We start from the raw sequence: 9,452 nt of genomic DNA, 5'->3' as shown, positions 1-9,452 counted from the left end.
CACCACCGCCCCCCTCCCCTCCCTACTCCCTACTCCCACCTCCCTCTCAGGTGTCTTCTGTCTCTCTCTACCCCACCCCCTCACATTGGCCCCTGCCAGGGAAGCCAACAGCCCCCTGCCAGCCCGGGCACCCGGGAAGAAGCAGGATATCCTCCACGTGGCACTGCGCAGCCGGCTGCTCCCCCAGGCTGCCCTACTGATGGCGCCCCACAGTGCTCCAGCCTGTGCTCCCCACCCCCGGGCCACTGGGGAGGGGGCCTCACGCCCCTGGCCTGGATGTCAGGGCTGCAGAGCAAAGGTGCCCGGGGCAGAAGCGGCAGGCTCCAGACCCGTGGGTGCCCAGCCCCTCCCAGCAGCCCACTCTCAACCCTTCCCACAGAACTGCCACACCTGTTTTTCCAGGATTTCTGAGATCCCAGCCTCAGAAGGGGAGGCAGGGGCCCACCCAGTCCCACCAGAACAGGCTCAGCCACCTGCAATGGCCCCATAGCAAGGGCCTAGCCAGGGCCAGGAAGCCCGTGGGAGCTGAGGTGCAGATGTCCCCACCTTGCCAGGGCACCTGTGGACCTGGGACCGCCCTCCTGCCTCACGAGGTGGGCGGCAGTGCCCCATGCTGGTCCCATTCAGGGAGCTGACCTGACCCCATGCCTCCCCCTTGATCATTTCTGAACAGCCTTGGGTGGGGCCGTTCCAAAGCCAGAGGCCAGGGCTGCCAAGAATTCAGCTTCTGGGCGAAGCCCTGGGACAGGAGCCTGCACCCCCCAAATGGGCTAGGCCTGTGTCTGGAGACAGGCGGCCCTTGTCCCCCCACTGACCACAGCTAGAGCCCCGCTGTCTGCACCCCACATAGGAGCTCTCCCCTGCTTCATCTCCCGTCCCAGGCTCCTCGCCTCCCCCAGGATAGCACGCCTCTCCCGCTCACAGTGGTCAGAGCCGTGGACCCCACTCAGCCCTGAGCTGGGGCCCCGCCGGTCTGGGATGGCCTCGGGCTGAAGCAGAGGGACAGGTGACACCCATGATATCTGAACAGGGCCCAGGACCTCAGAGACAGCCCGTCCACCGAGGGCAGCCTCTGAAGGTGGGGGCATCCCTGAGTCCTGTGCTGGCAGGGAGACCCTGGGGCTGTGAGCAGTCCCCACCCCAGTGTCTGTACCAGGAGACAGCCTGAGTCCATATGGTGTTCCTGGGCCAGACTGCTGGGCAGGACCAGTGTAGCGGCAACCACACACAAAGAGTGGGCCTGTGCCTGAGACGAGGGGGGCCCCAGGCTGAGAAGGGTACCCGGGGGACCACCAGCCAGAGCCTCAGCAGCTGGCTGGGTGGGGAAGGTGTGCCCAGCACGCCTGGTCTTCGGGCCTGACTTTGGGGGCAGATCCGGTTACCTTGGTTATCTGGGCCCAAGTCCGCCGTCACCATCCGGCCCGCTGGGCCGTTCAGGACCCAACTCATGCAGTGCAAATCCCCTCCCAGGGTCACCGGGCTTGGAGAGAGAATGAGGGTAGGGCTTTTGTGAGGGGTCGCAGCCCCAGATAAGAAGTGACCAGGGGTCCCAGGCAAGGCAGTGCCGAGGCACACGCTCCCTCTCCCCATCCAATCTACTGGGCTGCATCTGGGACTGGAGAGGGGACCAGCCTTGCAGGAGCCTCTGCCCGGCCTCTGCCCTCACTCAGCGCAGGTGGCAGGGCCCAGGCGCCCAGTCAGAGCCTCTTACATAAGCAGCCCTGTGGGGAGCGAGGCTGCAGCTGGGCTCCTCCACTCTGTCCTCCCCCAGCATCACGAGCCTCCAGTGGGCTGTCCTTGGGCCCTGGGTGGAGGCCAAGTCAGGCCCATAAATAGGGGTCTCTCTAGTGGCCTCTACTCCCCCTGCCGGCCTCCCTCCCTCTGCCTGCACTGCCAGCATCCCGGCCCTGGTCACACACTCGGCTCCAGAACAATGACCGCTCTGCACACGCTGTGGATGGGGCTGGTCCTGCTGGGGGTCCTGGGAGTCCTGCAGACGCGGGCCCAGGCCCCCGTCTCCCTGCAGCCCAACTTCCAACAGGATAAGGTGAGGGGCTCCCCGGCCCGGTCCCCCAGGCGGCACAGGGCCCCATCAGGGGAGGGGGGCGCTCTCTGGGGCTGAGTTGTCTTCCTGGGAAGAGGGGAGCTGAGCAGAAGGAGGAGGCTGACCAGAACCACCCCCGTTCCTGGGCCTGTGGCAATTCGCCAACCAAGAGAGCAGAGCCACTGTACCCAGACCCGCAGGGAAGCACCTGCGTCCGTGAGGGCGCACGCGGCACCTGCGGACCCCCGGGGCCGAACGCGTGCCTCCGCCATCCAAACACGGTCACCCCGCTAAGCTAATGACGCCCAGAGGAAAACAGGCACAGGCTCCACACCTGGGTCCCAGGACACATGGTGCGCGAGCGCGCCGACGGGGATGGCCCACGGGGATGGCCCCAGAAACCCGAGTGCGCGCAGGGACGCGTCCAGCACACGCTCAGTCGGTCCTCCGGCCCGCGCGCCCCGCCCCGCCCCGCCCCGCGCTCCTTCCTGAGCGTCGCGGGGGCCCCGCGGCCGGCCCCGGGCAGCCGAGCCCGCCCCAACCCCTCTGGGTACGGCCCGGGCGCCCTCTGCCGCCCGCTCCCGCCACCGAAGCAGCCGGGTCGGGGCGGAGGGGACTGCGCGCCGCTTGACCGCCCTCGGGGGCGCGGGGCGGGGCGCGGTTGGAGGCAGGAGGGGAGGGGCCGGGCCGCCCCTTACCCAGGTCCGCCCGGGAGGGTCCTGGCCGACCCGGGCGGGGTCCGTTCGCCGCAGTTCCTGGGGCGCTGGTTCACCTCGGGCCTCGCCTCCAACTCGAGCTGGTTCCGGGAGAAGAAGAATGTGCTGTCCATGTGCATGTCCGTCGTGGCCCCGACCGCAGACGGAGGCCTCAACCTCACCTCCACCTTCCTCAGGTGGGACACCGGGCTTCTGGGGCCCAGAGCACCCCGCCCCATGACCACGGTCTAGGGACAGCCCCTGGCCTCACCCATGACCCCTTCGGTGACCTGCCCACAGGAAAGAGCAGTGTGAGACGCGGACCCTGCTGCTGCTGCCGGCAGGAGCCCCGGGCTGCTACAGCTACACCAGTCCCCGTGAGTGGGGCCCCCTCTAGGGACCGCTGGGCACAGCCCTGGGCCAGGGACACCCGCCTGCCCCAGCAGTACATGGGGTGGGCTGGTGGCCACTCCACCGGGGTCAGCTAGTCCACAGTCCGGCCTGGACCTGCCCCAGGCTCGGGTGTGGGGGGACCACGAACCCTCTCTTGGGCACTGGATCCCCTTCGGAGCTGACCTCCAGGCCCCTCCCTGCCCCCCATAATGATATTTCCTCAGGCGGAGCGCACGTGGGCAGTCCCCCAACCCCCCTCACTCCTCTCCACGGTTTTCCAGTCCAGGAGCAGGGCCTGGGGCCTCTTCACACCCCAGCCCGCCATTTACCCCTTTCCTTGGGGATGGCTTCCCACTGGGAAATCTTTCCTCTTCCTTTCCGCCGAGGGGTTTGTGGCTGCACATGAGCCCCTGATGTTCGGATCCTGTGTGTCTGCTGCCCCCCAGGACGTCTGGTCTGAGGACCCGGGACCCTGCAGAGTTCAGGGGCTGCTGGGGGAGGGGATCCTCCCTGGCTCCTTCCCACAGCCAGCCCCGGGAGAGCGCACCCCTTCCCAGGCAGAGGTGGGCCGGAGGTCTAGGGCCAGGGTCCCCAACCGGGCTTCTCTCACGGATTCCCAGACTGGGGCAGTACCCACGACGTGTGGGTGGTGGCGACCAACTACGATGAGTACGCGCTTCTCTACACCGCGGGCACCAAAGGCCTCGGCCAGGACTTCCACATGGCCACTCTCTACAGTACGCACCCCACAAAAGGGACTCACAGTCTGGCCTGAGATGGGTGTCTTCTGGGGGGGGTCCCCAAGCTGCAGGGGTGGGAGCAGCAGAGACCTTCCCCAGCTGAGGCCTGCGGCTTCTCCCTCCTGCCCCAGGCCGCACCCAGACCCCGAGGGCCGAGATAAAGGAGAAATTCACCACCTTTGCCAAGACCCAGGGCTTCACAGAGGATGCCATTGTCTTCCTGCCACAGACCGGTGAGGAGGGCTGCTAATCTGATGGGAAGGGGATTAAGGTCAGATTTGAGGCGGACAGTGTCCTGATTCAGGGGAGGCTGAGGGGTGCCGTGCATCCGGCCAGACCGCCCACTGACCACTGACCAGCACACTGTGGCCTCCGGAGTGGGGGCAGTCTGTCCTCACCCTGAGACCTTGGCCTGCAGCCCCTGGGCAGGGCACAGGAAGGTACTCTTTCTGCAGGAACACCCCCCCCCCGCCTCCCCAGTTTCACTAAGCAGCCGGTGTTCCAGGCCCTTGATGAGCCCTCAGGACACAGGGTCTCCAGCCTGGCGGGGGGCGGGCACTAGAAACAGACCCAGCGGGGTGGGGGTGGGGTGCTGCAGGAACACACCGGGGGGGGGGCTCAGGGCCCAGGGCTCCCCTGAGGCAGGCAGCCTGCTCCGGGCCCAGGTGGGGACAGAACCCCCCTCTTTGTTTGGAGGAGGGGAGAGAGGGACGGAGTGTGATGGACTCAGCAGTTTTGGGGGGCTCAACGCCACCAGCTCTCCAGGGCTGTTGGGAGGGGGCAGGTAGCCCCAGTGGGGAAAGTGGCCCCAGCCTGGGGCGCTGACCATGGTCCCTGGGGGTCTTTCTTGGCAGATAAATGCATGGAGGGGCACAAGTAGGTGAGTGCTGTGGGCTGTGGGCTGGCTTCACCCGGCAGTCCCCCCTCACACCTGCTGACACTCACCCCACCATGCAAGGGTGGTCCCAGGCACATGGGGGTTAATTAGGGGGGAGGGGCTCCACTGGGGTTCACGAGATTCCTGGGGTAAGAGGAGCTGGAGGCTGGGATAGGAACCGGTGGGGTCGATGGGAAGGGAGGGTCTGGAGGTGCTCGCTCCCCTGTGGCCGGGAGGGGCGGTGTTGCCTGCCCCACCCACTGGTCCCGCTCTCTCTGCCAGGAGACCCCGGCCCCCAGGACCTGGCCATCCCGCCCTGCTCCGCTCTTTCCTCCAAGACCCCAAGGCCCCAGCCCTGGCTCCTCCCCGCCCCCACCTCTGCGCCCTTTGGCTTTCTCCTGGCTCTGAGAATAAACTCCGGAAGCAAATCAGCCGTCCAGCTCCTGCCCGTCTGTCCTGCCGTCCTCGCTGCCCATGGCCTAGCTCTGGCCTGCTCCCTGGGCACCTGACCACACCCCACTCACTTTGGGCCTCAGTCTCCCCTTCCCCTCTGGAAAGTCTCTGAGGCTGGCTCTCCGTGACGTCGCCGAGGGGTGGGAAAGGGCCCGCTAGTGTCTGCTCCTGGTGGGGCAGGTCGGAATCAGGACCGCTGAGGAGCAGTACCGCCACGGCCCTCCCCCAGCGCACGCCGGGCTCTGACCTCGCCACACCCTCTCCAGCCACACTCCTGCAAGCTGCCCCTCCAGCCAGCGGGTTCCGGGCTGGGGCCCAGTCACCTCCTAATCCCTAGGCAGGTGCCCGGGGCCTGCCCCCTCACCCCAAGTCTAGAGAGGCCTGAGGCCCAGGGAAGCTTTGCCCCCACTGGGTGTTGGGGAAGGTGTGGGGTTAGCACACTCAGCCTGGGCGGAGGTCAAGGTCCCAGAGGACAAGGACCAAGGGGCTGCCCTGTCCATGCCCCCGACACTGGGACAGACTGAGTGGGCTGACGACCGGACACCCTCCCATCCCCTCTGCCTACTGCGGTGACTCCTGTCGCCCGTTCTCCGGCCCCACCCTTTCACCAGACCCCCAGCCCCAAAGCCACCCTGGGCCCTGGAGCACGGTCTCCCTGACCAGCCCTGCCCCACATCGCCCGCCGTCCACCAGGTTCCAGGCCCTGCCCCGAGCCCTCCTGGCTCGCAGCGGGCAGCACCCACAGCACCCTGCCCTCCAGGCCCCCACGCTGGCAAACTTCAGCCAGGCCCTATAGAGGCACCAAGACTTGTGAGGCTCAGAGGTGAGGGTGAGCCTCTTGGCAGGCTTCCTGGAGGAGGGGGACTGGGGGCTAAGTCTGAGCTGAGAGCTGGGGGCAGACATCCCAGAAAGCCTGCCAAAAGTTCTCCCCCTGCATCGAAGGATCTGAAGTCTCAGGAGGAAACGCCACCGGGGATGGGCGGGGTTCTGTGGACACAGCTGAGCCAGTGCACTGCAGGGCGCAACCAGATCCCAGCCTAATCTCAGTAGGCTTGGTCCCAGGCCAGCACACCAGCCACCCCAGGGCATCTGGGGGTCATAAAGGCTGGGCAGGAGAGGCCACCCCAGCTCTCCTGCTAAGAACCATCCTCCATGATGCTGCAGATGCTGCTGATCGGCTGGGTCTTCGCCCTGCTCAGGGTGTCCCTAGGCCAGGCCCAGGTCCCCATCCAGGCCAACTTTGATGCCAGCCAGGTGGGCCCAGGCGCCCCCATGCCAGACCCATCCCGTCCTCCTCATGGATGACCCCCTTGCTTCTCCATCCAGGTCCCAGGGGCCGGCATTATCCCCAGAGAGGCTGGAGGGCCAGAGGAGCCCAGGCCTGCCCCCCACTCTCTGGTCTAGGCTCCACTCAAGTCGGGGGGGGACAGGAGAGAGAGCCCCATCCACCTGCCCCATCAGCTGGGGGGTGGGCTGGGTGGGGAGGACAGCGGGCTCCTCAGGCTGGTCTGTGGCTCGTGCCCACCACCACTCCCCAGGGCCTCAGATCCGGACAGGTTGCAGCCACCCGCCGCCAGGCTGGGTCAGAGTTGATGTGGCCACAGGGCCTGTGCCCCAGCTCTCCCTGCACCCTCCCTGTAGTTCCAGGGCATCTGGTACGTGGTCGGGGTGGTGTCGGATGACCAGGGCTTCCTGGACTCCAAGGACAACCTGAAGATGCCCGTGGTCTTGGTGACACCCTTGCCCGATGGTGACCTGGCCCTCAAGTTTGGGTACTCCACGTAAGTGACCCCACGAACCCCACCTCAGACTGGACCTTAGACCCGGCCAGTGTGAGGCCAGAGGTGAGCCACCGAGAACCAGAGGCATCCCTGGCACCGTAGGGAGTCAGACCCAGGCCCTCCGTGGAGTCAGGCTGAGGGGCTTAACCGTGGAGGGGCCCAGTCCGCAGGGGATGCCTCTGCCCGTGGCCTGGCCACGGAGGAGTCTCGTCCCTGTGTCTGCCTGTGGGAGTCTGCTCGGGAGACCCCACGTCTCCCGGCTCTGTGTGTCCTTGAGCAACACCTGCCCCCCGCCCCTGAGAGGGTCTCTCAGCTCTGAGCACAGAGTGAGGGGGGCCCAGGGGTGCCGGGCAGCCTGAGCACCGGCCCACCCTACGTGGTCAGCAGTGCCCAAGGGGTGGCCCTTTGGGACGTGGCTGGGCGGCGTGTGCAGGACGCTCAGGATGGTGTGGTTCTTCCTCCCCAGGCCCGATGGCGGGTGCCAGAAGACAGACACAACCTTCACTAAGGGTGCTGTGGATGGGCAGTTCAGCAACAAGGGTGAGAAGGGCAGGGCAGGGAGGGCTCCCGAGCCAGGCGGGGGTCGGGGGCCGGCCGGGGCAGCAATCTCAGCCGGCTCTCGCCCTTCAGCCATGGCGCAGACCGACATCCGCGTGGTGTCCACCGACTACAAGCATTTCGCAGTGCTGTATGTGGAGATGCAGAAGGGGGGCGTCAGGAACGTCTGGCTGCAGCTATACGGTGGGCAGCCCTGCCCGGTGGCACTCCCGGCACCCCTGTGCCCCCACTAGTCACCGGGCACGGCCTCTCCTCTAGGAGCCCCGCGCCCAAGGCTGGTCTGGACAGTTGGGCACATTCCAGCAAGTTCCAACTCCATGGCAGGGGGATCCACTGTCCCCCAGTGTCTCCTTGGGACCCCTCCGCACCCAGCCCCTCCCAGCCCCTCTGCCCCGCCCTGCCCCTCTGCTCACCAGTCGGCCCTGCCCTCAGCCCGCGCCCCAGAGCTGTTTCCCGAAGGGGCCCAGAAGATGCAACAGCTGGTACCCCAAGTAGGCCTGAACCCCAGCCAGGGCGCCCTGCTGCCCCGGTCAGGTGAGTGCTACCGGGCAGGGCTCAGGGCCACGGCAGACCCCAGACCCAGACTGGGAGGGCCAGGCCCCAAGGCTCCCCCCAGGGACGGGGCGGCAGCTTCAGGGGCAGCCCTGGCCTATCTGGGCCAGAGGAGGGCTGGACGGTGCCCTGGCTGGTGGCCCCCCAGGTGGGGATGGCTCGCAGGCTGGGGGGCTTGTTTATTCAGGGAGGGTTGGGGGCCTCCACCCCTGGGGAAGGGGGCCCCAGGTGGTTCCTCAGGCCCCACTCTCTCCCGCAGACCAGTGCGCTGGTGCCTTCTCCTAGGTGAGTACTCAGGGGCAGGCGTGGACGCCACTGCCCAGACCACGCAGTGCCCCGTGCCCTGCTGGCCCCTGGAGGCCTCTCTTGTCCAGAAGGCTGCCCGGTGGGGCCCTCATCCTGGGAGCAGAGTGGGGTGATAGCACAGAATCAAGGTGGGACGGCAGGCTGCGGCGGGGAGGAACAGAGTGGTGCCCTGGGGCTGGGCCCAGGGAGGGCGGGAAGAGGCCAGAAGACGGTGCTCACCCCACTATACCTGCCCTCTTGTTTGCAAGGAAGGATCCCGCCCAGGAGTGCCAGTGGTGGGGGGGCCCATGCTCCACGTACTGGGCCTTCCCCAAAGAGCGTGCACCACTTCTCTCTGCCACCCCTCCCCCAGCACAATAAATCATGTCCTAAAGCCCCCGGCTGCAGTGCATTTCTTCCACCGGCTTCTGGGACCAGGGCGGGACCCCTTGCTCGGCTGGCCTGGCAGGTGCTTAGCCCAGGAGGAGCTGAGGCTCTGCTCCGAGGGAAGCAAGCTTATCCAGACAGACAGGAGCATTGCAAGGCCCTCCCTGCCACTCTCCCACCAGCCAGGGCACCGGACTGGGGGCGTCGCCCCTGCTCAGCAGCCCAGAGCTCCCGCGGGCACAGTGGGCCTCCTGGGCCTTTGGGGTCCTCCCAAACCACAGCACAGAGCAGGTATCTGGGCCACTTCCATCCCCTTCCATCCCCTCATTTCTCCCCTGATCTCTGGCCCCAAAGTACCCGCAGTTCACTCTCCACCCAGAGCCAGAGGAAAGGGGGTGTGTGCGAAGCGAAGCTCTGCTCTGTGTCTATGTAGTGTCACCCTTCTTTGAAGACGCGTCCTTCAGGGGCGCCCGGGTGGCTCGGTCGTTAAGCGTCTGCCTTCAGCTCAGGTCATGGTCCCGGGGTCCTGGGATCGAGCCCCGCGTCGGGCTCCCTGCTCGGCGGGAAGCCTGCTTCTCCCTCTCCCGCTCCCCCTGCTTGGGGGAGCGACCACAGCCCGGTCCTGCCAGATTTGCTGCCTTGACTGGGGTCCTTCTGGGCTAGGAAGGCACAGAGATGAAGAGCCCC

General features: G+C 66.8%; 2 protein-coding genes across 5 annotated transcripts; both read left to right on the top strand.

Annotated features, from left to right (window-relative positions):
- The first annotated feature begins 1,847 nt into the window (after positions 1–1,847).
- PTGDS (prostaglandin D2 synthase) lies at positions 1,848–5,180 on the top strand. The gene is made up of 7 exons (XM_025864859.2): positions 1,848–2,047; positions 2,797–2,936; positions 3,040–3,116; positions 3,753–3,869; positions 4,004–4,105; positions 4,727–4,752; positions 5,032–5,180. Exons 1-6 carry the CDS (start codon positions 1,934–1,936, stop codon positions 4,750–4,752), a joined length of 576 nt encoding a protein of 191 aa, XP_025720644.1. The 5' UTR covers positions 1,848–1,933; the 3' UTR covers positions 5,032–5,180.
- A 142-nt stretch (positions 5,181–5,322) lies between these two features.
- LCNL1 (lipocalin like 1) lies at positions 5,323–8,771 on the top strand. 4 transcript variants are annotated; one of them, XM_073890022.1, is made up of 6 exons: positions 5,323–6,456; positions 6,844–6,983; positions 7,450–7,724; positions 7,974–8,075; positions 8,353–8,378; positions 8,652–8,771. In XM_073890022.1, the coding sequence occupies exons 1-5, from the start codon at positions 6,355–6,357 to the stop codon at positions 8,376–8,378; spliced, it is 645 nt and encodes a 214-aa protein (XP_073746123.1). In that variant the 5' UTR covers positions 5,323–6,354; the 3' UTR covers positions 8,652–8,771. The 4 variants fall into 4 exon arrangements, with proteins under 4 accessions (XP_073746123.1, XP_073746124.1, XP_073746122.1 ...); XM_073890023.1 differs by having other exon boundaries at positions 7,450–7,523; positions 7,614–7,724; positions 8,353–8,769; XM_073890021.1 differs by having other exon boundaries at positions 8,648–8,765.
- Positions 8,772–9,452: the final 681 nt, after the last annotated feature.

This window comes from Callorhinus ursinus, unplaced genomic scaffold (genome assembly GCF_003265705.2).
Source record: "Callorhinus ursinus isolate GAN/ISIS: 27379988/994484 unplaced genomic scaffold, GSC_fseal_2.0 scaffold125, whole genome shotgun sequence".
Classification (NCBI taxonomy): domain Eukaryota; kingdom Metazoa; phylum Chordata; class Mammalia; order Carnivora; family Otariidae; genus Callorhinus; species Callorhinus ursinus.
Note: the sequence above shows the minus strand (reverse complement) of the source record. Positions and strands in the feature narration are given on the sequence as shown.

Excerpts from the sequence above, each read along its gene's own strand:
- PTGDS (XM_025864859.2), top strand. The coding sequence starts at position 1,934 with ATGACCGCTCTGCACACGCTGTGGATGGGGCTGGTCCTGCTGGGGGTC. Across the intron at positions 2,937-3,039 it reads CTCACCTCCACCTTCCTCAG|GAAAGAGCAGTGTGAGACGC; the intron begins GTGGGACACCGG and ends ACCTGCCCACAG. Across the intron at positions 3,117-3,752 it reads CTACAGCTACACCAGTCCCC|ACTGGGGCAGTACCCACGAC; the intron begins GTGAGTGGGGCC and ends ACGGATTCCCAG.
- LCNL1 (XM_073890022.1), top strand. The coding sequence starts at position 6,355 with ATGATGCTGCAGATGCTGCTGATCGGCTGGGTCTTCGCCCTGCTCAGG. Across the intron at positions 7,725-7,973 it reads CGTCTGGCTGCAGCTATACG|CCCGCGCCCCAGAGCTGTTT; the intron begins GTGGGCAGCCCT and ends CCCTGCCCTCAG. Across the intron at positions 8,076-8,352 it reads CGCCCTGCTGCCCCGGTCAG|ACCAGTGCGCTGGTGCCTTC; the intron begins GTGAGTGCTACC and ends TCTCTCCCGCAG.